The sequence below is a fragment of the Pleuronectes platessa genome, chromosome 24 (genome assembly GCF_947347685.1).
Source record: "Pleuronectes platessa chromosome 24, fPlePla1.1, whole genome shotgun sequence".
In the NCBI taxonomy this organism is placed as follows: Eukaryota; Metazoa; Chordata; class Actinopteri; order Pleuronectiformes; family Pleuronectidae; genus Pleuronectes; species Pleuronectes platessa.
The window spans coordinates 4,249,012-4,275,480 of record NC_070649.1 but is presented as its reverse complement, the minus strand read 5'-3'; the positions used below and the strand labels follow the sequence as shown (position 1 = coordinate 4,275,480).

At 44.6% G+C, this 26,469-nt stretch overlaps 1 protein-coding gene and 1 pseudogene across 1 annotated transcript; one reads left to right on the top strand and one right to left on the bottom strand.

The window, feature by feature from the left end:
• Positions 1-2,012: 2,012 nt before the first annotated feature.
• On the top strand, positions 2,013-7,076 carry pln (phospholamban). The gene is made up of 2 exons (XM_053417484.1): positions 2,013-2,168; positions 5,471-7,076. Exon 2 carries the CDS (start codon positions 5,648-5,650, stop codon positions 5,807-5,809), a length of 162 nt encoding a protein of 53 aa, XP_053273459.1. The 5' UTR covers positions 2,013-2,168; positions 5,471-5,647; the 3' UTR covers positions 5,810-7,076.
• A 3,899-nt stretch (positions 7,077-10,975) lies between these two features.
• Positions 10,976-26,469, bottom strand: part of LOC128430765 (protein FAM184A-like) — a 30,462-nt pseudogene continuing 14,968 nt past the window's right edge.

Sequence of the window (26,469 nt, the reverse complement as noted above, 5' to 3'; positions counted from 1 at the left end):
TGCTCATTATTTTTCAGTTTGAAATTAAAGTGTCTGAATCGTTGAGACACTTTCAGTCCAGCAGACACACACGTACTTCTCACTACTTCAGGGAGATTTCACACGACAGCACGGGGTATAATCACACACTTGAATTCTTTTCAACCTTACATGGTTAAGTTCCAGACAAAGCAATGCTCTTAGTTTCACGACTGTTCCCAGCTGGAGGGCCGTGACCGGTGCAGCTACAGTCTGATGTGATGTCTGCTCCTCGAAAACCCCAATTTCCTCAAAGGTCGGCGCAGTCCAGACCTGGTCAATGGCTTTTAAATTGCATGTCAGAGGTCACCAGAGTTCAAACTCTTCTCTCTTCTTCAGTGAAACATGGTGTGAGTCTGCGTTTCAGTCTGTATTAAATGATGAGCAAGCATTTACTCCATATATGGTCACTTATTATTGTTACCGCAATATTATACAATACAATTAAAACATGAACCTATATTTATTTTCACGGTGATCCATCAATCCGATCCTACCAGCTTTATCCACTATGATTCTCTGTCTAATAACATTCTGGTTGTTTTTAAAAGTGTTTTCATCTCTGTCACACTTCTTATGTTAATGAAACAGTGGCTCCATCTGTTTTCTTTCCCAAATAGTTTCCTCCTACTTGAGAAAAAGCAGCTCTCCCTGAGGGAGGCTCATCTTATCCTTTTGGAAAACACAGTGAATGCAGGTGATTGTTTAATATGAAAGTGTCCAGGCACTCAGAGGCTCGAGCAGCGAGCAGCAATAACAACAAGGTCTCCTCAGCTCAGTGACTAGCAGCCTGTTTACATGCAGATTCTCCTTATACGGCAGATGAAATGTTTTCTGGGCCAAAGAGGGGGGGGAAGTGTTATTTTTACTTTTTTCAGAATTTTTTGTGAGACCCACATCTCTTTTGATTCCTCCCAAGTGAACGCAGCTGCACAGCCCGAAGCCACATTCTGTCATTTACCCCCCCAAAATGAGTTTAAATCTATATTCTGGTGTTTTTATAACAAATCTACAAAAAGCTAACCCAATAAAAAAGACCCAATAAATGATCCTGTATCGTTTTGGTCTTGTTCAGAAGGCAGAAAGTCAGTTGCAAGACGATATAAGACAATTCTATTTTACAAGGTTATTTAGGAAAGTACTTTGTCATTGCTGCTTTGACAATATCTGGATCTCAAGGAATCAATCCTCAGGCCCTTCACCGCCGGCCTGGTCGCCGCCAAATATTTATATTTAGAGGTGGCATCAGCTGTTGGTAGGCACCACGCTGGTGCCAGGTGTCTGATCAGCCTGCCAGGATAATGAAGACAATAGAGTGGTGCAGCCGGGATGTTTGATTCCTCGCCAGACTGCAAAGCTCGCCGTTGATGTACCGACTCTTCCCACTTCACACGTCATCGATGTATTAAACAACGGACGAGGAATTCCAACATGGTGACCCATCCGTTCTACTGATGGTGCTCACCCACAGCAGCAGAGGATGGGGAGAGAAGAGTTGTGTTGTTGTGTGTCTGCATCCCTCTGTGAACACTTGTATCTTCTTTAAGTCAAACAACAATTCACTTTTTTTCACCCTTTGCACTTCAGTAACAAGCTGGTTTTCAAAGTGATAATGCTTAAACCTTGAAATGCAAGTATCAGGCTTCTGCTAAATCAAACATCTTATGGTAAACACAAAAAAAACTTAAAACTACATTACATTAAAAATGTCTTGTCAAGTCCAGCTGCAGCTCTGTGGCCCCCGAAGGAGGCGACCTGCGTGGGCCACGTCGAGCCACAGCTCCTGTTCCCATACTGACTTTCTTATGATTTGTGTTATTGGAGATATGCTAGAATATATTCTACATGGTTTAAGGACAGATGCAGTAAAACTCACACACATGATTTCAAGTGCTGTTCAAGACCTTTTATCAGCTGTGGAAACTTGGATGAACAATTTAATACCATTTACTACTTGTTAAAGGCTGGTACGACCTCGGTTTCTCTCTCTCTCTCTCTCTCTCTCTCTCTCTCCCCCCCCCTCTCTCTCTCTCTTTCTCCCTCTCTCTCTTTCTCTCCCTCTCTCTCTCATCATGTTTACAGCCTCGGAGTGTGTTGCATATCTGACATTTCTCTCTCAAACTCCAACCGGCTCTGTTCTCATCTGGAAGGTAAGAAGCAGCATCCTGCACTCCTTCAATTTCCTCTGTAGACATTCGATGGAGGGGGTGTGTGTGGGGGGGTTGATAATCCTAACAGATGATGTCTACATGCTAAAAATGCTTTGAATCAATCATTAGACTAGTAAACAAGTTATTGAAATATGTTAGTATGATCGTGACGCTTTGTTCTAATGAAGCCCACAAAGATCAGTGAGCCAGTTACAGAACTTTGGGTTAAATGGTCCCAGTAAGTGACTCTGCAGATGTTCCACAGTTACAGGGGGACATCTGTTATCTTACGGTGAGGGTAAGAGGAGGCCATGTTTAAGTAAAGATAAAGTGGAGCACTGTATAAATCTCCTTATAAAAAAGTCACTGTTCACATACAGTAAACACAGCTCTGAAGAGAGGGGGGTGGGGGGGGGATGGAAACAGGACTGAATCTCCCAGAGGGATAAACACTCATCTGAACTTTTTCCATTCCCATCCGAGGCACATGATTATATTTTAGAGGAGCCGAGGAGCCGAATCAACTCCATCTAAGCACTGATTTCATAGTTTAAGGTTACTGGAGGATATGCGAGTAAAAGATAACGGCCTTTGGTTTAAGATCTGTCTGTTGTCTTCTTGCATCAAACTGGCTGGATGTGTCATCGGAGGCTTCATACTGGTTTAGATGTTTCAGGGTTTTCAGTGGAAGGAGAGACACGTTGCCCAGTGAGTTAGAAAATGATTAAATACAAACACAAATTCTGAATTCGATGTATTGGAATACGCATACTCTGGATTGGCCGATCTGCAAAGTCCAGGTATAAGGTATAAACATGTACTCAGTATATTTGTGTTGATGGATATAGATGTTTTCTTTAGTTCATACTGGCACCTAAAAGATTGCACCAGTGGGCGAGTGATACTGGTCGTGCCCCAGTTAGAATAATAGGTCAACATCAGCAAACCCATGGATCTGTCTGACCTACATTTGACCACACATCCGTCACACGGTTATATACTGAAGCTTCGCTGTGAAGAAATTACTTTGAATTTTAATCAAATAACAACAACAGAAATATGAAAAGTGGTCTTAGTGTCTAGGAGATCAGAGCAACAAGTGTGTGTGTGTTTGTGTGTGTGTGTGTGTGTGTGTCTCTGTGTGTGTTTGTGTGTCTCCGTGTGTATGTGTTTGTGCCGCCTCATTTGCTACTCAAGACAACAGCTTACTGTGCTGACACACACTGATAAAACTCACACCCATGGAATGACTGGCATCTATAGCTCACACACACACACACACACACACACACACACACACACAAACACACATGTTTGTTCAAATGGAAACATTTCAGTCTTTACTTGTCAGATGAAACATGAAGTAACTTTCATATCCAGCGACACACCACGTCACTCCCGCTCTGTTGGTCACACTGAAGGTATTTAGCTGTTGGCAACAAGGGCCGACAACAGCTGATTGTGTTTATACAAGTACAACGTGGTCCTTTGAACAGAACCCAGGAGTTCACTCTGCTCCTACAGTCGTAAACATCTAAAAATAAAACCTGATTTACAGGCAAAGCTTAAGGCTTCACAGATATGGACGCCGAAGTTCAGTTTAACTCACTTGAATAAAAAAAGAAATTACAGACATAGACAAAAAAGGCCAAACAGTAACAATGAAATCATTTGAATTATATATATCTATATTCAGTGTCTCTATGATTCTTCTCCAAGCCAGGGGAGATAAAGTGCAGCAGTGAATCCTGCTCACTGTGTTCAAGGTGAACCATCTTTTACAAAAGCTTATTCAGGAACACATGTCTGGAATTGTTTTGAATGAGATGAAGGTTTTTCACTTGCCTTGTCTTTTTCTCCAGATTCCCGTCCTTTAGGTGAGAACCACCAGGCTTCAGAAATATTCTGGAGAGGAGGACTGTGATAGAAGAAAACAGCTGTTGATTAAACATGCTTAATTTCTCCTTAATGGATCAATAATTGTCATAATTACCCTGAAGGCAATTTACTTATTGTCTTGTGAGTGTTTATTTACAAGCGACGCCTTCATTATAGGCCTCGAGCTTTGAAAAGCATCAGGAGGGATATGTGCAGCAGAGACGGGATTCTTTAAACTACCTTGTTAATCTTCCAGATTGAATCAAGGCCTCTATGGGGGACTGGGGATCAATGCTGGGACGCTGGGAGGGTTGACATTCGCGTTCACACTTACTGTAAAACTTCAGCTTAATTAATCTTTTTGAATCATCGAGTTAATGTGCCAACAAGGACAATTCAAAGCTGAGTCTCAAGCAGCCCGTGTTTCATCTGAGGCTTCAGCCATCCGTCCAGAGAGATCCCATCACAAGAGGTCAGGGTTAAGTTCCTCTGTTCACACCTGACAGTCAAACGCATTCTGAACGTGTCTCCTCTGACCACTTGTGATCGGATCTCACCTCCCCTCCCTCCATACCCAACTAGCATGACATGATTTGTGCAGATGAGCGTGAGGATAACTGGAGAGGCCCGAGCACATGTCCGACATTAACCCTGAGGTGTCAAGGATTCAGGGGCCAAGAGCCGGACAGGGGCCTCACACAACACCAGGGATTAGGGAGATTACTTCTTTGGCATCCAGTATGAGCTGCTGAGAGGTGAGAGAGGAAAGTGCCTTAGAGCTCAAGAGCTGCAGATTCTCTAATGGCTGCAAGAAAATCTCTGCACAGCACTAGATAGTAGAATCCATTAATTTAGGGACTAGCAAAGAGTAAAGTTAGTAAGAGAACACTTCAAACACAAGGCTCAGTGTTTATATGCTGTTCTCTTTTGTATCCTGGGCTGTAATGAACAACTGACCCAGCAGGAGGCGCTAAAGCAGGACTTTTAATCTTGCCCTAAACAGACTAGTGCTGATCTACAGGGGCTGAGAAATGCTCTGTTTGTGGGAGTGAACATGTTAATGTCATCACAGCGACTTTGATCCCAGGACAGTCCCGATGAAAAGTCAGCATTTTTGCAGACTAATTATTAAAGTATGCTAGTATTGGAGTACATTACAAATACTTTGTAGAAACAAGTTGTCTTTCACATTGTTGTCATTACATTTGTGTTGCCGGCCGCTCCCACTAGATTGTGTTTCCACACTTCAGCAGGCCTCAGCCGACACCTCCGTGCAGCTCTCTAATCATCGCAGCGTGTACAGCGAAGCAGGAAAGGTCACAAAGGTCCCCCCCCCCCATGTGGGAGGGAGCTGGTGGGCAGAGACAAAGTGACACTGATTGTTTTAACTGTCAATGTTCTTCTTCCTCTCTCCTTATCAACAGCAGGGAGACAAGAAGAGAAGAGAAGAGAAGAGAAGCTCTCACCTCCTGACCTCACCAGCCCGTCCAGCCTCAGTAACCCTCCTCTCAGCGGGAACAGGCCCGGCAGCCTGACCCAATTCTCCCCTCTCTTCATCCAAGCCAGTCAAAATCTAACCAGCCCCCCCCCCCCCTATCACCATGGAGCGCGTGCAGCACATGACCAAGTCGGCCATCCGCCGAGCGTCTATGATCGAGGTGACCCCGCAGGTCAAGAGGAACCTGCAGGAGCTGTTCGTCAACTTCACCCTGATCCTCATCTGTCTGCTCCTCATCTACATCATCGTCCTGCTGAGCAGCTGAGAGACGGAGCCCCAGAGAGAGAGAGAGAGAGAGAGGGTTGACAAGGCTCTGGGTTCGGCTGATGCTCGGGTCACACTCATACACACACATCCGGTTTCTACCAAAAGCATTAATGTCCTCCCCCATTGTATCAGCCCAACTCTGTCTGAGCAGGGCCATAGAGATTATACGCCTCCAATTGAAAACAACAAGAGAAGACAGCCTGGACAATGTCTCCAGTAATAATATGTGTGTATGATGCTGAAATATCAATACAGCACTTTTGTCTAACGTCCACTTCCAATGATCCCTTGTTGCTTCCTCCTGTTCGACAGTAGAAAGACATGGAGGCAGAGATATTAACTTTCTCTGTTGTTAACAACGTTGATGATGCATGAACTATGATTCCCAGGATGCATTTCAGTGAAGACAAACATGACATCACACAGCAGAGGTCACACTGTTAAGAAAACATATTATTATATAACTTATTATACAACTCGCAGCTTGTTTTTAGATAGCATCAGTACCATGGGTGTCGTGGAAGTCGGAGCCATCTGCACAGCCGAACCAAAAAAACATGAAGCCTGACTTCTCAGAAACAAAGTTGACAGAGTCGGAACTTGTGGCCTTGTCATGAACCTATTGAATCATCCCGAGGCAGAGTTGTCTGTTGGAAAAAGACGATATCATTAAAAGAGAATTCGGAACTGGGACACAAATTATTATGAAATGCATCCCCTTTAATTAAAAGCTTTATAGAAGGCAGAGGGAAAGGGAACTGCTACTTGACCCATCTGTTGAATGTACATTGAGTAATTTATATTTTAAAAAAAAGATGATTCATTTTGAAGTTCTCCAGTAAATTGAGGAGAGTCATGCTTATTTAGAAATGTCAGCTTATATTACACTGAGAAATCACATTTGAGTTAAAGACTGAGTGCACCTTACCTACATGTATTTCTGATTCCAGGTCTGTTTATCCACGATGAAAACCTCACTCTGCATGGTGTGATGTCACTCAACGTTTCCTATTTATACCCTCACAGCTCGGTTTCTGCTATTGAAACTATTGCTGAGTGACAGTTTGGGGTTTGTAACAGCACGAGTGCCCTGATTGGTGCAATGAAGATGTAGAAAGTGTTCTGTGAAATCAGATTCCTGAATGTGAAGTGCTTTATGAAATCCATATGGGTCATTTTGATCTGTTTATGTGTGTTTGGAAGATTGTACCACCGGATTGTTAAATGACAAACTAGTGAATAAACTGCATGAAGACAAATGAAAAGGTTTGTCCCCTTTATTTACTGTAGATCCATGCAACACATGGCTATTTGCAAACTCACCTGTTAGTTTAGATGTGAGGAAATTCAAATAAATGAATATGCTCCAGAACTTACGTAGCAGGTCAAATGTCTTTCACTCTTCAACAATTCAACATTTAAATCCACTATCAGTCGATTAAATTATAAATTTTACTGATATTATCGCCATTTAGCCGGAGTTGTTTACTTTAGCTTCACTAATGTACTGTTTTGTATTCTTCAAATTCTTTATTAGTCACGACAGAGATTACAAGAACACAAACATGGAAAAAGTTGGGGTAAAATAAGCAAAGATTTCATCTTAATGTTGGGGTGATAAAATATGATTCTGAAAATATTTTATTTGTTTTCTTTTTTGTAGGATTTCGAATTATTGTTACAACTAATTATCTGGATGCAAACATGTAATTATATAAACTACTCATTCCCAAAGTGTGGTCCGCAGCCCCCTGGTGGGCTATACAGCAGGTGTCATTGTTTTAGCTGACCGTCACATTGACACCTGAACGCACCATTAGCGGGGGAGTCACAGGTGAGGGAGAACTTTGAGATGAGGTGGGTCGAGCAAGATGGAGCAGAGGGAAGCTGCTAATGGCGGAGGGGAATCAGGAAGTGAGAACCTGTCTCTGGCCCAGAGGACAACCCCCAAACCTGTGTGTTCAACTCTCGGTGAGACAGACTCTCTCTCTCTCTCTCTCTCTCTCTCTCTCTCTCACACACACACACTTAAGAAGTGCAACAGTAGGCTTTATCTCACAATCATAATTTTACTGTTTCCATAACATACAACAGAAATGATACAAATGTAAATAAATATTGTCATTGTTATAATTCTCATATATTGAATTAAAAAATGGCAAGACAGACCTCATTGGATGATAAGTCACAAGGGGGACATCCAGTCACTGTCAACTCAGTTCAAGACACAAACTGCAAAACAACTTTCCATCTTTCCATTTCAGTTTCACACAGAAACAAGCATTTTTTCCTTTCCCGCAATTTTCGTTAAAAACCGAGTTGAGAGTGCGATGAACTGATCCCTGGTCTGTATATCGTCACATAGAAAAAAAATCATCTCAACAGACATTTAATAAGTTGCAGTTCCTGTGGTTCACTGATGGTCATCGGATGTCAGTGCTGTGTAAAAAAATAAATCAAAACACTCCAGAAGCTTCTTCTGTCACATGTCGAGAAACAAGAGTTCTTATGGATGTCACATTTATCTTAAAAAGGTCATGACAATGAGGAGATGATGGACAGATCAACAAAACAGAGGGGAAAACAACATGAAACACAAAGAAACAAGAAGACGGGAACACTTATGTTGGAAAGCAAAAACAAACATAAACAGATAAACAAATAAATATATTTTATTTTTTGCTCTTTGTAACAAGGAAGCGAAACTAAACCTGAAGGACCACTCCAGTGTTTTAGACATGTGTACTGATCCATTCACCTCAGCTGAGGTACGAACAATCTCACGCAGAAACCAATCAATCAAAGGTTGAACATCTACGACTCCCTGACGCCTTCGCTGATGAGGACTCATGGGAAATGACTGAAAACTCGTGAGTCAATAAAATACAGTTGAAAAGCAGATATTGAAAATAATAAATCACCTATTTTAAACCACAAGAACAGTGGAAGTATGAAAAGGCCGAAATAACCACATTCAAAACACACACTAACTTTGGCATCACGCGGATTTCCTCATGCAGAAAAACATTGGAATGGTCCTTTAACTATCACAGTTAAAAAAAAGGGCGGTCACCCAGAATGTGCTTCTTACTCTCAGCTGGGGAGACAGTGCCCCCCTCGTGTGGGAGGCTCCAATGTCAAGTGCATTGAAACCTGTTTTTAGAAGGCAAGTGTGTGAAATCATCAGCACGGGGGAAATAAACTCAGGGCAGTAAAATCAGATGTGATCATAGGAAAATTGTAAAAAGAAATAGATTGAAATAAAGACGTCTGCGTTGGTGCAGCTCAAAATGTCAATTAAATAAATCTAATGGTCACAGTGTGCATGGAGGAGTGAACCAACTGCGGCTCAGTGTGGGGGTCGATCTCCGGAGAGGATCCTGCTCCCTCGTCTCCTTCCCGGGCTCCTCACATTTCAGGTCAGTATTTACAAAACAAACCATTTCATTTCAATGTAGCTTCAACGTCATGGTGCTGCATTCAAGTCAGCCGGACATTAGGACGCCCAAGTGCAGAGTGTTCCGATAGGATTTTTTCTGATATACATATGTATATACTGTAGAAGCTGTAATCAAGATATCGAGGTGCCTGTGTTTCCGAAATTACGTTTCGATGTTAGCGTGTTTCCCGCAGGAAGCAGAGGTCACGTCTACAGCTGGTTTCAGGAAGTGTTTTACGCTTCAGGTAAAATGTTCATCCTCACGCACGAGAGGGATTCGAGGGGAAAAGCATAAATTTAGATGCAAAGATTAACACAAAATATAAAGTGTTTAGAAAAACATGGACAAACTGGAGTCCAATGCAATTCAACACGAGTCCATAAGAAAGTGGTCATTTTGGTTCAGATCCAGGAATTTTTCTCTCACTTTCTTTACCGATATGGAACTGCACATATAGTAGCTGTGTGTATAATCCAGTCTGATCCATGAGCGCAAGTAAGTAAAGAACAAACACTTCCTGAACCTCAGTTGCTTCTGTTATGGAAGACGAGCATGATTGATGTTGTATAAGGTGACTGAACGGGTGAGAGGAGGTAGAACTCCCGAAACCTCAAAGACGTCTCGTCTGGTCACGTTTTGAAAAAGGTAATAAAAACAAGCGCCTCTTCTCGGGGCTGGTGACGACCATGCAGTCTGGAAACTGTACAGGTTACCGGACGGACTCCACGGACCCTCGGGTCATGAGAACTAATCTACACAAGAACTATGTAAACGTTTGAGTCCAGTTAAAAAACAGACGGTACACCAAAGAGAGATGGAGATTCAAGTGAGTGACAGCAGCATTATGATAGTGTTCCTGTTTTCACATGCTCTAAGGTCTGCCCCACAGGCAGAGACAGGCAGCAGGAAGACTTCTGTCCCCGACTTGTAATGAAATGATTGATTAAACCCTCCTTGGCTTTAAAAAGGTTGCTTGTCACTGACAGAACTGTTCCTGCGCATGTCCCCGCTCCACTGGCATCACAAGCAGACCGTAGAAAAACAGTGGCTTGTTAGATTATAAATACTATAATAATAAAAATTACGAGGGGCGCTTGATTCGGTTCATCTCGATGTTTCTCCTCTTGAGAGACTTGGAATGGTAAATCAAGCGCCCCTCAGCGAGCTCAACAGATCTGGAAATGACTTTCAACATTTACCATATGTACACAGTCAAAGCTCCGGGACAGGAAGCTAAAGTTGGTTGTTTGTGTTGTTGTTATTGTTGTTGCTGGTGTCGCTATCGTGGTGTACTACAACTAAACGTACCGCGGACGGGAAGACCAACCAGAAATCAGCAGCTCGCTCCATGAAAGACTAAAGGCAATTATCAAGGCAACAAATCTGCGTTTGTTAAATAGTAGGAATAAGGAAATACTGCAGAAACGAATTAACACGAAACTTGGACGGCTATTATAAGGGGTATATCTTGTTTGTTTTGCAGAATTCCAGATGCTATAATATAACAAATGTTGAGACAATTAACTTTAAACTACTATTTTTAGATTCCCTCTTCCCAATATCCACTTTACCCTGGATCTCCAGTGCTGCAGCTGCATGCTTCAAAAAAGAATATCGTTCAACTTTCAAAACCTGCAGTTACATTGCTGTCCAGCTTTAGCTCTCTGTCCCATTACTTTGCTTTGTTGAGTATTTTTTGACAGGCTTGGAGTTTTTTTTGCCGGTCAGAAAGTGAAGTACTGAGGCTCCTCTTCTTTTGCATCACATTCTTTGCTCTCCCCTGCCTGTGTCGGCCTCGGGTCCGGGGGCGTCGCAGCGTTGGCCTCAGGAAGGCTGAGGGAGGGAAGAGAAATGTGGAAAAACAAAATGTTAGAATGAGGAGGAGGGAGAGACAAACAGAGATTCACAAGGAGGCAGCAGGTAAATACAAAGTGTGTTTGAACAGAAAATAGAAGTGGCATTCCCTGGCATGCACCCGTGCCGCAGTGTGTCCAGGGAGGTCCGGGGAGTGGAGCTCAGTCCAGGAGTCCATGCAAGAAGTGGAAGTTTTACATTTATATCACACTGGTGAAGGAGGAGCTCCACCTGAGCACCAGCCACCTCAGAAACACGAGCAAACTTCTATCCCTTCTGTTTTATTCCCAGCATGGAGTCACAGGTTGTTATTCAGGTTGCACTGTGGGTTGGGACCCGTCAACCACATGGTGCATAAACACACAGAGTTCCAAGACATGGAGGGGACGTGAACTTCACACAGAGCCCAGCAGAGGGTTGTGAAGCCCAAGGAACCATGATGTGGACAGAGCAGAGTAGAATAGGATAGTAAGGCGTACAAGTAATAAGACGTGATGCAGTGACCTTTACCTTTGACCTGCGACCACCAAATTTGATTCAGCTCATCTGGGAGTTCAACTTGACTGTTGTATCAAATTTGAATAAAATGCATAAAGGAGTTCTCAATATATCGTGTTCACGAGAATGGGACACCGGAAAAACATGACGCTTCCTGCCACTAGGTGTCGCCGGTGGCATAAAAATCAGGATAAATAAAAACCTGAGGGCATAAGGTTTACCCTCTCTCAATTTAAACTGAAATGGCTTAAAGAGAAACACACCAAATCAGCCGTTCTTAACAAAAAAATGTAAACTAAGTCTGGTCCAGCTGCTTCGCCCTCCGGCGTCAGACCTCCCAGTGTTTTCTGGGTTGTGTTATCAGTGTGTGCAGCGAACTGCTCCGCCCTCCTCCATCACCTCCCTGCGTCCACAGCTCTTTGCTGGCAGAACAAAAGCACAACGGTGTTATCTGGCAAGTTTCACATCCGCAAGTCGCTGCAACTCTTGCCAAGCCAGGATTCAGGGGATGACGACAGGAAGCAGACAGAGATGATTTGCAGTATATTTCAAATGAGATTCTGTCTGCGATAGGAAATAAGACGTTAAGGCATAATGCATCAAAAAGGGATAATACATTCTTTTTTTTCTGCTGACTAATGGAGGAAAACTGCAGCCTTCTGTGAAAGGAACTGATCAATGCGGTGCTTAGTATCGACTGAGGCCTAAATTAAAACTCCATGAGGAACATTAAGGCCTTTAAATCCCAAACGGCACAAAGAATTTAGTTTTGTCTCACACTTCATCACTGGGAGAGATAAAAAACACGGCTAGATTTGAAAGAGACGGATAAAGTGCTGGAATGAGCCACATCTATTCTTTTATTTTTGGTGCCATGCAATTTCATTTTGTGTATTCGATATAATGACGACTCTAAAAACCAAACCTTGTTGCTTGGGTGGCAATCTTTACACAACAGCCAATCAGTTTGCATGAGAAAATGATGCAGCATGTGGTCCAGAGTCTCCTCTAGTTCCATTTACTTCAGGATCATAGCAGATTTACAACCTCACGACATTTATCTGTGACTGTTTATCTCTGTAATGGACGGTCGGCCCAGTGAGAAGCTGCTAACCACAGCTACTTTTAAATGTAGATGATGCAGGAGTGGGAAAAAATACATAAATGTGTGTAACATCAGAGGTGGGTTATACATATCAATCTCCGTTAGGGTTTGGGGGGAGAGGGGTGAGGAGAGAGGGGAGGCAAACTACAGGGTGAAGGGAGAGGCAGTGGAGGCAGCAAGCATCCAGTAAGTCACTCCCTGGGTGTGTGACGGTGAGCTGAGGGCAGCAGTGGATTTAAATCACGTTGGTTCTCACCTCCTAAGGCTTTGCTGCCCGGGGGGTTCCAGAGGATGAGGAGGAGCGAGATGACGTGGAGGATGAGGATAGGGAGGAGGAAGAGGAGGAAGAGGAGGGAGAGGAGGATGATGCTGAGGAAGAGGAGGAAGAGAGTTGAACAGTGGCGGGGCTTTCCTAAATCGGGGCAGGGACCGCCGGAGGGGGGAGAGCGGAGGCGCAACCCCTCCTCCTGGTCCCGCCTCCTCCACCTCCTCGTCCTGTCCTTCACGAGGCGCGGTGGGAGGGCTGGCGAGGCGGTGATCTGATTGGCTGCCTGTTTTTAACTATAGACACACATAGAGAGGCAGGGTTGGGGGGGGGCACTCGGTATCACAGGGATACTATTTCCATTCAGAATAAGATGTGCTGTGGCCTTTGAGGTGCAGACAGTTAGAAGTGATGGAAACTATAACAAAAAATAGCGAGGCGGCGATGATGACAACTCTAGTCCAGAGAAATGTGTGGAGGCAGAAATAGGCCTAGATGACTCGTCATTATCCCCCGAGAGGATCTATTGTTGTCACACAATCCCACACACTGGAGCTCTGAGGTGTGAGTGAGGGACGGGTGTGTTATCTAAGACCAATAACCCACGGTGAGAACCACAGGAGGAGGAGTGAGGCTGAAATCAAGTGTTTCTGGTTTCTGAGCCCCTCCAGGGATCAACAGCTGGTCAGAGATCTGTCCTTCATTGAAAAACCTGAGGTGAGATGGAGCTTGATGTTCAGCTCCTCAGGAGGAACATGGGGATTTTGTGCTTTGATGGCTCGTTGTGCTCAAACAACAGGATAAGTTAAAGTTAAGAACCATTAAAAACAAAACAAGAAGAAATTTAAAACTACCAGAGAACACAAGGTGAATCAAGCTCTCTTCTTACAGTGTGAGTCAGATACAGTGGGTCAATGACAAATACTTTACTGGCAGCTGTATACAGAGGTGGATAACAGAGTCCTAATGAGGATGTGTTTGCTTTCTTCAGTCATGAGGGAGAAGCAGGTTATCTATGAATGATGGGCAGCGATGAGTCATCTGTGCTTCTCCTCCAACACAAACTGGGTGTGTGGGTCTGAGAGAGTGCGTGTTAGATGTGTGTATATGTGGCTTTCAGAGCAGGCGGTGGAGAGAGTATTCACAACAGAACACCCACTGACACTGAGCTGAGTCGTATCTGTGACACTCAGAAAACACAGTGGGAGTCACAGTCGCCCACTTTTCATTTGGGATCCATTGGAGCCGCTCGCTGTGAGAGGGAAACGAGAGGCCTCACCTTGATCAGCGGGTTGATGACCCCGACGTTGGCACTGGAGTTGAACACCTTGTTGAAGCCCGTCTCTCTGTTGACCAGCTCCAACTGGTAGAACTTCTTATCATCCTGTAACAAGACGTCAGAAACAGGAACAAGAGTTGTGACCTCTGCCAAAGTGTCGGTAAAATGTATGAAGAAGAAAGAACACCATGTGAGATAAGTTGGATTTTAGTTTTTGTTTTACCAGGGGACTCACCACCAGCTTTTTCACCAGAGCTTCTCTCTCTGTGACCATCTCTCTGAGCTCTGCTATGACGTGCAGGTCCTCTGGGCGACTCTCTCTGTTCCTCATCTTGTCCTCCGTCCCCTCCAACCTGGACACGCACACATAGGGACAGCAGCAAAGATAGAGTGAGACTCAGATGTGAGAATGTGTAACGTTGCAGCCCAAGAGACTTTCTCACACGTGTCCTTGACTCACAGTATTTGCAGAGCGGTGATCTTGTCTTTCAGCACCTCCTGGGCCTTGTTGAAGTCGGCCAGCATGATCTGTGTTTCTCTGTGATGCAGGATGTTCATCTCCCCCAGCTCCCTCTCGTGTCTCTTTGCAAAGTCTTGTTCGTGGGCCCTGCGGAGCGGACGGACAAAACTCGTGAATAGTGTCCCAATAAACAGCTCGACTGTGGCGTCCTGCCAGACCTTCAGAATATAACGGAATATGTTTTTCTACCATTTCTTCGTCTTCCTGACACACACCCAATCTTGTATGTGCCTTTAGGGGCTTTACACACACATCATGGACATTACTCTCTGATACATTTAGTTTCCTGGTAGGGAGCCGTGAGATTGACGCCCCGTTTTACTAAATTAAAGACGACGACAACAAGCTGCGAGCAAATCTCAGCTCAGAGCGGAGAGTAGCGGGGATGTGTGCGTCCTCTTCGAAAACCAAATGGTGTCCATGACTAATGGTTTAATGCAAAACTCTTAATTTAATCAGAGTGGAAGGAAGTAGTGAAGAGTCTGTTGCATTCACATCCTGCACAGAGGCCATGACCCGAAGGATGCAGCCCCTGAATTGGGTCCCAGTCATGTGTGTTTTCCTTACAGTGACAGTCTAATGAATGATACAGCTGAGTTGCATTGTGGGTAGGGCAGGATCTGTGTTCCTGGGGCTTAACACATACTAGGGATTAGAGGTCAAAATATTTCTGATGCTATTTTGAGACAGTAAACTGCAGTATCCCCCCTTTGTGAAGTACAACTACACAACTATAGGCAGAGGTTGAATTAAATGTGTCTGTGATGATCAATGATTTTCAAAGGATGAACACTTCCCCAGATGCAGCTTTGAATCGTCAGATGTTCAGATGGTTATTCCCACATGATGTGAGTCATGTGAGGATTAGGTTTCTGCAAACTGGGTCACTTACTGCTGAGTCACAGTTTAGTTCTGCTACATCGATAATAGTAACCACATGAATGGGAATGTCTCCCACACGATGAATATTTATTGAGCGTGACTCACCTGATCTGATGGTTGGCCTCGCTGCGGACCCTCAGGACCTCCTTGCCCTTCAGCTCCAGCTCCCTGGTCAGGGTGTCGATGGTCTCGTTCAGGGAGTGGATCTCGTGGTCCAGGTCGGTGATGCGGTTGCTTCGGCAGCACACCTCGGACTGGAGGTCGGACATGCGGACCAGGAGCTCTTGTTCCTGGAGAAAAAAGACATGGAGAGAAAACGACTGAGAAAACAATCAGTCGCACGTGACAAAGGTATAGCAGAGGAGAACGAAGAGACGATGAGAGTTACCTGCTGGTGGCTGTGCTCCATGGCCTTCTCCAGCTCCCGCTTGGCCACGCTGTTTTCTTTGAGGTGGATCTGCTTGAGGTGCTCGATGGCCGTAGCGTGGAGGTGGTTCAGCTCTGCTCGGAGAGACGCTGCCAGGCGGAGACAAAGGGTGTAACATTGAGGGACACAGTGTCTCCACATATAGAGACGTGCTCACTGAGAGAAGACGTGATGGTCGATCATTAAAGATCTACTACATCATACCTTTTCCAACAGAAGGGGGGCTTTTATTATCCCTTCTAAACTTCTTGAATTAGAGATTTCATTTCAAGGTTGGCTTAACATCGGAGGCAACTGTAGAACTTGTCATATATTTTCATACACACATACATAAAGCTGAGTTCCCTTATCTTATATCACAAAGCTGATATGTCATTTCTTCCTCTGTAATACTTCAAGTTATTAAACACAGGAGTCGTTAATTTCTACTTCCAATGAGATGAGCTTATTGTTTATTATATGTCTTTTAATGCAACCTGCTGATTTGATCTAATTTTTTATGGATGCTCGTGTTTTCCTCCATTATTTTAACAGTCGAGACATTAAGCACCACCAAAGGAATAAAGGTGAGGGTCAGAAGAACCATCGTGGTTTCAGGATACATCAAATTCTAATGTTTCCAGGTTAATATGCTTATCTGAACTGAGGTAGCTTCAGTTGTAAAACAATAGTGTGTTTGTGTGGATGCAGCCTCAAGGAGAGAAGTTGTTATTATGTTTTGAATGTGCGTCATCGTCTACCCAGCTTGGCTTTCCCCTCGTCCTCCAGTTCGAATCGCAGCGTCTGCAGCTCCTGGTCGGACTGCTGTCTCAGGATGTCAAACGTCCTCCTGTGGGCCTCCTTCAGAGCGTGCACCTCCTCCCTCTGCTCCTGCTTCAGACGCTCCTCCAGCGCCTGGAGGAGAAGAAGAGGAGATTAAAGAGGAGGAATAACACCTGACATCAAATATCTGCTTTTCCCATTTGCAGAAGGACAGTGTCCACTCTGAAACCTGATTGGTGGAGCCTGCGAGGACGCTCTGACACATAATCATTTCAGCACTGCAGGAAAATTAAACCCCGAAGACAAAACAATGCGCCAACATTAAACACTGCAGCTGTGTCCCAATTCCATACTAATTCCAAGCAGTTTTTGAGCATGTGAGGAGGGAGAAAATTAAGAATACTTAAAACAGTCAATGCCGAGTTAATCTGCCTGCTCATTGAGTGCACTGCTGATGGGACTGCTTTGCATAAAGAAAGAGGAGGTGCAGACCCTTTTAAAAGACTGCTCCTCTAAGATCCTGGCAAGACTTTAGAATAAGAATTAAGTTTATTCAGTAGCTGAGCGGCACTGAGTTCCTGCAGTAGTTTACATACAGGTGAATAATATGACCTTTGACCTCAATCAGCAGGAGCTTAAACGACATTGAAAGGTGTCTGACTCGTCCTCTTAAAGACACGGCGCAGTAAATATGATGAGCGTCTGCAAATGTAAATATGAGACATTATGATCTCATCCTCCTGCGTTCGTTTCACTGTCATTTAACCAGGAAATTAGAGACGTTAAAGTAGATGAAGCGGATGAAACGTTTAACAATGACTGATTTGATTGCTTTATGAGTCATTTACCTCCAATTAAATCTGCAGCAGGAATAAGAGCCGTTAAATTCAAACTAGGCACATTAAAACAACGGAAACTCTTTTCTCCTTTAAAAGCTACTCGCTGTGTCTTGTGTCCATACTGTTGTCTCTCACAGACGCTCGTGACTAATACTGTGTCGCGTAAACACAAAGAAATAATTAGTTTGCTATAGAATAAATTGGGGGAGGAGAAACCTTTTCTAAAGTGTATGAGGCTGTGATTTCCTTTAAGTGGGAAAAGATATCTAGAAAATGTCCGGACTTCAGTGCCTGTGACTGCAGCTCGTGTGTGTGTGTGTGTGTGTGTGTGTGTCTCACCCTGATCTGGTGCTGCCGGGCCTCCTCCATGGTGCTGAGGGCGCAGCAGTGAGCCTCCTGTAATCGATGCTCTCTCCTCTGATGCTCCCTCTGCATCTCTGCAAACACACAAACAGAGACGTGAGCGCGGGACGCCACAGTCCATCAGGAGCCGGCGTGTTATTCTGTTCTGCTGAATGGCCTGGTGTCAGCCTGGTGAGCTTTTCACCGCGGAACAGACCATGAAAAGGAAAGTGGATTGATCTTTCAACCCACTGTGTCATTCTTTTGTAGTGCCTCTTCCATCACGCTGGGACTGGAGCACATGCTCTCTGCACATCCCCATATAGTTTCACCAATAACAGTCCAGTATTGTAGCAGAACATCCCTTCTCCCCTGAATCACCAGGAGAAAATGACCCTTGTTTTATAGGAGCATCAATTCTTCACAATAAAAGTCACCTCATGGTTCCACAGTCCTGAAAACTAATAATACGAAGCAGCAGCAGCAGCAAATGCCCTTTGTAGGATTTTAAATACCACACGGGAAAGTTGGACTGCTGTAAAAACACTGAATGGCTGCAAGAGTCCCTGAACAGCACAACATTTCCCACAGTCATAGATATCATTCCCCTAAAGATGCCTTTGGATCGTCCGCCAGGTCAAAGGTCATTCCAATCCAAAAGGGCAGCTTACCTTTGAGCTGTTGGCTCAGCAGCTCTCTCTCCTGGTTGAACTGAGACTGCAGCTGCTGGAGAGCCGACTGCGACTGAGACAGCTGCAGCTCCAGGGACTGTTTCAGTAGAGAGATCTGGACAGGGGAAGAGTGAGAGGGGGGGGAGGTTGTAATTACTGAGCGGCACCGGGCTTGTTTCAGAGTGGAATGGACTGATGGGATGATTCTGATTTGGGATCTACTAATTGTGTTTCTTTGTGTTTCCAAAAATTGCTTTTGAAAGGACTTTAACCTTAGACACCAAAAACCCAATCAGTTAATCCTTGTGTCCAACCAGACGTCTGTACCCAGTTCCCAGAAGCCCCCTCAAGACATTCTTGAGACATCGTGTTCACAAGTAGGGGATGGACAAATGGACGACCTGAAAACTTAATAGTAACAGCATAAAAACTGTAACTGCATATTGGGAATCATGCGTTTTCTGTGCAGCAACATCACATGAACCTTCTCCCTCAGAGTCATTTGATAAAAATATGCATCTCCAGAAAATGAGCAGCACACTCGTCACGCCGCTATCACTCGATTAGATCAACAAGAAGAACATCATTCTTTGTGTTTCCTCCTGCGTCAGTCTCTCACTTTGTTTTCTGGCGTCTGAGAGAGAGTCTAGATTTCTCTGTGACAGCTACTCACTGGTGGAGATACCGGCATATGGATATCAGCCAAACACTGGAGGTGGAGGTTTCACAGCCCATGACAATGAGCTGACAGCCTCCCAGACAGCGAGCGACATGGAGCCGACTCGCCTCAGCCTCATTACAGAGCAGAGATATCAGAACTATCAGGGGTCTGAGAGGCTGTGAATGGCCGAGCTCTCTCACACAGAGAGACTCCGGTCTCCCACACGTCACTCCTCCTCAGGCTGCTGCAGCTAAATCCCCCCCCCCCCCCCCCCCCAGGATTTAGTGCTGGAGCAGTACTACATTAACAACTGTAAGGTAAGATGGATTTAAAATGAGAGGAGGGAGAGTTTGTGGGGTTAGGGATTTAAGGAGACCGGCAGCTGACCTGTACACTTGATCCTCCCTTTTTCTGTGTGCGCGACCTGTCTGCTGTGATTAGTCATCTTTACATTTACAGAAATATAAGTAGAAATGCAAGATTAAGTAAAGCTGCGAGCCGTGTTGAACAGCCCCTTGCCCTTCTGTCAATGGCTGCTTGACTCAGCTGAGTGCTGTCGCTACCACTGGACACATAAGATGTCATATTTTGCTTGTGTGCGTGGTACCCCTTTGTACCTGTTGCCAGTAGGTGGCGCTATGACTGTAACTGAATATAAGTATGTGGATGTCTTCAGGCCAGGACTTAATGCGGTAGAAGTATCTTAGTAAAACTGTAGTGCATGTGTGTGATCTCAATGCCAATTAACACCCTACACGCACGCACACACACACACACACACACACACACACACACACACACACACACACACACACACACACACACACACACGCAGCAGCAGCCTGGGGTGGGGACCTTGTAATGAAACTATTTTAATGAAAAAGAAGTCATTATAGATAATGATGTTCCATCTACACACACTGAGAACAACACACTCCATGTATTTTCCACTTCAGCTGCACATATAATTGTCGTGTCCATCACATGGTCTGATGGTTGTTTCTGTCCGATAGAGGCGGACACAAGAGGCTGACAGTTTAATAGGAAATTCTTTGCAATTTCCCATTGGAAATATTAAAGTATGAGGCGAAATTACCCTTTTTTAAAACTCAAACTGAGCAACTACTGTTTTAAATAAACAACAAACACAGATACAGATCTCTGCTACTTGCCAACATCAGTCAACTGATAGATTAACAGTAAAGTACTAATGAGCGTGTAAAACAGCAAACATCCATCTCAGAATCAGACGGCTCCTTTAACTTTGCAGAGCCCTGTCGTCGTGAGCTACTTTTGTCACGGCTCGGGAGAGAAGTGGGCGGGTGCATCTGAAAAGTTACCACGCTGGCATCGGTGGACGCTGGCGCCGGCTTGTCAGAAAGCGTTTATCGGAGGCCACCGGCGACTTGGCAAAATCAGAACGAGCCTCTTTGAGGGTTCAGTTGTGACTCAGCTCTGGATTACCCAGGGGGCACTCTGCTCGGCACTGTCAGCCGCGTGAGCGTGAGTGGACGAGCGCCCGGGCTCTCAGCACGCCGCCGAGTGGCTCTCACTGTTGATACAACAGATCTTAACTTCCTGATCTGAGCGGCTGAAACAGGAAGCTTCTCTTCATATCCTTAACACCACTGGTCACAGAAGTAGAACAACACGCATCAAGAACACATTCATCAGCCTCTAAAAGCAGATGATGTACGTGCACATGTGACAGATAGTGCACCTGCCTGCACCAGGTGTTGGCTGTGGAAGCAGACTGTGCTCGATGCAGCGTGGCGTGCATGTGGTCTGTACCTTCTGCTGTAGCTTTTGGATTTAGAGTTTTAAAAACCCTGTCAACAGAAAAGTAGAACACAGAACAGGCTGGCTAACACCAGTCAGCTACAGCAGCTCCCCGAGCTTCTCTCTGTTCTCTTTGTTTCAGGCAGCTTGTTCTCTTGGGCGTTCTGTATTTGTTATTTAATCTGAAAGTTTCCCTGAAGTAGGTAAAAAATCTCCATGGCTTAACAAACTTGTCAGTAAAGAAAAGTTCACGCCATTTGTTCAAGAGACGTTTTGAGTAAGTGTCGGCAAAACATTCCTCTGGTGTGCACTAGAGGAATGTTTTAGAGGAAAGAGGTCGGTGCAAACTGAGCTCAGACGCTTCTGTAGCTTCCTCCATTGTGGCTCCGGCACCGTCAGGAGGAGCTCCTATTGGTCAACGCTATGGGTCAAGTTGTCCGTCCAATCACAGAGGTTCTCCAGGAATTCATAGGATGTACTTCTTTGAATTACTGAGCAGTGACTGGTGTTGACATCTTTCTGACATTGAAGCAGTTGCCAGTAGCAGCTCAGTTAACGTATGTGATGCTGCAAGAAGAAAACTGATCCATGCCTCCCATATATTTGAATATATATATTTTTCCATTAATATTTACACTTCTGAACCTGCACCGGTTTCCTTTTCAAATTGTAAATCCTGATGTTGTCTGAGTCGTGCGAACAATCATTTATGAGCAGAATATCTTTTTAGGAAGTGTGTGTGTGTGTGTGTGTGTGTGTGTGTGTGTGTGTGTGTGTGTGTGTGTGTGTGTGTGTGTGTGTGTGTGTGTGTGTGTGTGTGTGTGTGTGTGTGTGTGTGTGTGTGTGTGTGTGTGTGTGTGTGTGTGTGTGTGTGTGTGTGTGTCTCACCTGTTCCAGCAGGTCCTCCACCTTCCTCTGCCAGCCCTCTCTTGCCGCCATCATCTCCAGCTCTTTCTGCTGGGAGAGCTGCGTCAGCGCCGCCTGCTTGTCGGCCTCGTACTCCTCGGTCAGCTCCTCCTTCAACATGCGCACCTCCTCCCTGCAGAGTCAGATCACAGACACAGTTTTGGTGGAACGATCATTTATCCTGTCAGCGTCCTCGTTCTGCTGCACTTCATCCTGCTAAAAGGATATCGGTGAACATCGCACGCCTCAATTAACTTTCCTCCACCCTCTGTCATCCCTCCTTATTAATATCCATGAGTGTGTTCTGGCAAAACAAAGTCGGCTTGTTACGCTGATACCAAGTGGGATTGTGAGGGAGAGGGGGCGAGAGATGACAGAGATGAACCAGAAAACAAATGGAAGGAGCAAAACACGATGGAGCGAGACGGATAGGTAGTCAGTGTGAGATATGTGAGGACAGAGAGGGGATGTTTCTTGTCTTTTTTTCCATTTACCGCAGTGCATCTCTCCATCTCTGGTCCAAGTCGTCTCCCATCTTGTCCATCTTCTGTTTCTCCTCCGTCCTGATGGACATCACTCGGGCCTCGTGCTGCTGTTTCTGAGTCTCGATCTCCTCCTGCAGACACACACATGCACACAGACGTTTAGCCAGAATGCTCCACTGGTTCGTCTCTTCACAGACTCGTCCAGTTAAGGAATTGATTAAAATTTAGTTTGGAATATGGGAGTCAAAGTGTGAATCTGAGGCTATGACCCAAAGTAAGTGAGTGTTGCTGAAAGCGTCCTGAGCCCTTAACAATAACAGAAGCAGAAAATCCACCCAAATTCTCCTCCCTGGGCAGATGCAGCGCTTCAACAGCCGAGAGGTGGGTGACTCATCATACCCTCCTCCACGTCTATTTATAATGCCACAGCTACGGGCCATTTGGAATTTGCAGGTTTTAAAGGCAGAGGCTCGATTCACAGGGTCACCTGTTTGCAGCTGCTCCAAGAGGCTCCGGGGTTTATCTGCTGACGAGCTCATTAAGAAAGAAGAAGACCTGTTGCTCTCGTGTTTTGGCTTCTGGGCGGAAAGTTTGAGCAGTTTAATCCAGAAGAAAACTGTTTGCAACTTTGCTTTCTGCAATTTTACTTTTGAAAAGTTAATCAGTGATCAGGTTTTCATCAAGAGCCATGAATTCTTCTCTGTGATAATCTTAAACAATGTTAAAGAAGGTGAACATCTGGATAGTTTGCATCCAGGATAATTCAGCTTCATTTCTGGAAGGCGCGAGGAGCTGAAGACGCGTCGTCCATCTTTATTTACACTCCACGATCTCAACACACACACATATAAATGCATGCACCTGACAATTAGCGCTGTGTTATCATCACAAGTGGCACAAAGGAACAACGTGTCTCCACACCGACTCTGCTCTCGCTTCTCTCTGCAATCCTTTTAGAGCATAATGAGGCATTCAAGGGTTCATATCCCGCCGAACAATGGCTGGTCTAGATTGGCTGTGAAGCGGCGCTCGGGCTGCGGGTGAAAGATACAATCCGGTGTCTTTTTATAGACGAGCTGGTGGGAAAAGCAAAGAGCGCCATTTAGCAGGTTTCTGTAATTATCAGCTCCTCATTCAGCCGCTCGGTCGGCTGCGTCTTTCATCGGTTTCCAGCAGTTGTGTCTCACTCATTTATTTGACTTTTGAACGTCATCTGAGTTATTTTCATTGTCGGCTGTGGATACTTAGTATTTTAAAGCCACGGTGATGATTTCAATTATCTCCATTGGCTTTTTTAAAAAGTAATGTGGCTTTTTTTTTACTAGGCTCTAATAGACAAACATTATTCTGAAGAGTCATAATAAACAAAGATTCAGACTCACTCTCTCCCTGTGTCTCACACCAGCTCTTCAATCGCAGGACCACTAAACTCATAATAGCCTCATCATCATTAACTCACAGCTGGCCTTCAGAGCTGCCTGCTTTCCTCTCCTCCCCTGGTTTATCATCCATTCATCCATCCATATTCTCTTCTAGCCATCCATCCATCCCCCTTCTCTCTTTCTCATCTCCTCTCTTTCCCTACATCCCTCCTGACAACAATTATGCATAAGACTATCAATAAGGCACAATTAATCTATTCGATCCATCCCTTCACCCATCAACCCATCAATCCATCCATCAATATCCTCTTTACTCTTCTCTTTTCTCTTTCTCCTTTCCTCTGTTTGCCTCTGTCCCTTCCTGACATCATTAACACTGAGCACATTACAGTTGAATTTGATTGGACGACAGGTTAATGCTCGACTGCAGTGACTGACAAACTTGCTGTCACATTGAATGACTAAGCAAGGATTAACAGAGTCTCTGATTGGCTGTGTGTACACCCCCCCGATCACCTGAATGACTAGTCGGACAGCATCTACTACTATTTATTGACTTTTCTCAGGCTCACACCACTTCTTCTCCTCACCTGAAGGTCAGTGAGCAGGTTACTGGTCTCCCGGACTCGGGCTCTGGTCGCGTCCAGTTCTATCCTGAGTTTCTCCTGAGTCTCCTTCAGACAGCTGATCTGCGTCTGAGCCGAGCCCAGGCTCTGCTGCCCCTCCCTCACCAGCTCCTGGAGGTGGGACACCTGAAGGGGATCACCAGAGGGTTAGAGCGTGCAATGATATGGGTCACGTTCTCAAGAGGAGCCCACTCAACTCCTCGTACCTCCTGGTTGGCCATGTTGAGTTTGGCAGAGAGCTCCTCCTTCAGGTTGTCCAGTTGCTGCTGGAGACGGTCCCGCTGCTCCTCCAGCGACAGACGCTTGATCTCAAACTCCTGACTCATTTTCTGCAGGAGCAAAGGGAGGAAGGGTGGATGAGCAGAAGAGGAAGGACAGAAAGGATCGATTAGAAATTTGGCAATGTTTAAAAATGTTATACTCCTATACCTGCCCTGACAAAGAACCCATTCATGTACCTGCAAGTAAGTGTGTTTGTATGAACGCATGATGACCTGTTAGCAGGAACAGGAATACAGTTCCAAAGGCGTTTATAGTGAAATACCCTGAAAGTATAATCTTTAGAAAACTGGAGGAGAGCGTCAGGAAGCCACTAAACAGTAAATCCCATTTGTGCCTTAATATAGTGTGGTGGCAGCTGGTGGGTGTGAAGCATGGCCGCTGAATGAGGGAGGGACACGTGGGTTGTCATTTCAACTTAAAAGGCCATCGAGTGAAAACCAACCAGTTCCTATAATCCTCACACCACAGCTATAAAGCCTTTCTGGGCCACTCGGAATTCATCTCGTGAAATTCTCCTTCTCTCCCTATATTTAGACTATTTCTCGCTTTTCTATTCATCCCTTGCATAGAAAACTTGAGTGGTTATTTCTTATGAAATAAAAAGTCATTGTGCTCTGTTGCAGCAGTTTAGTCACACTCCATACACAGCGCAGAATCTACAAACACAAGTTTATTATTTGCTATTTATGTTATTGTAACAGAATAGAATAGAATAACCACCCTTCAGTTGTACGCCTCCACCAACCAGTGCAGTTTCAGTTTACACACGTTTTCTTCCAGATTCATATAAGGTCACGTGACCTTTGACCACTAAACTCAAACCAGTTCATCTTTAATTCAAAGTGAAATTTTGTATCAAATTTGAAAAATATTTCGTTAAAGCACGCTTGAGATATCGTGTTCACAATAATGAAACATTACAAAAGGATTTATAAAATGTAATATTTTCTTTTATAAAAGGCCCAGTTCTGTCGTCCTCTCTGTTTCACCCAAGTTGTCGTCGTGCATCATCTTTCATTTCGCTCCAAATAAAAACAGACTTTTATCCAAAGATGAAGCACAGCACTGCTCCGGCTTACATAATGTCTCCTTTCTTCACCCCCCCACCCCTCTGTAATTCCTTCTCTCCATTTCTCTTCCTTTCTTTCAGGGGATCTATAAACACACACCCACATGCTCACACACACACACACACACACACACACACACACACTGCGCTGTCACTTGGCTTTGAGGCAGGGTTTAATGTCAGTGAAAATCAGTCAATTAGCAGTCAGCTTCAAACAGCATTAAAAGAGGAGAAATAAGGAGATAGACACAGAGAGAAAAAATATTTAAAACTCAAGAACTGAAATGGAAAATATGTCTTTACTTTAGCTGAGATTTTAAGGGAATAATCTGGAGTTTTGTGGACAAAGAGGTGAATTACATAAAGTGCAGGTTTAACATTGCGAGATTTGTGTATTTTGACATTTCCCCTGATTAATTCATGGATCTTGATGAACAAAATTTGTTAAATTTGACAGAATTCAAGGCGACTGTTGAGCGGAGGTATACACTCTATTCTAGTTTTTAAATATTGAATTAGTTTTCAAATATTGCCAAATGATTTAAGTTGTTTCTTCCACTACTTGACTACCCATCATGCTCGGC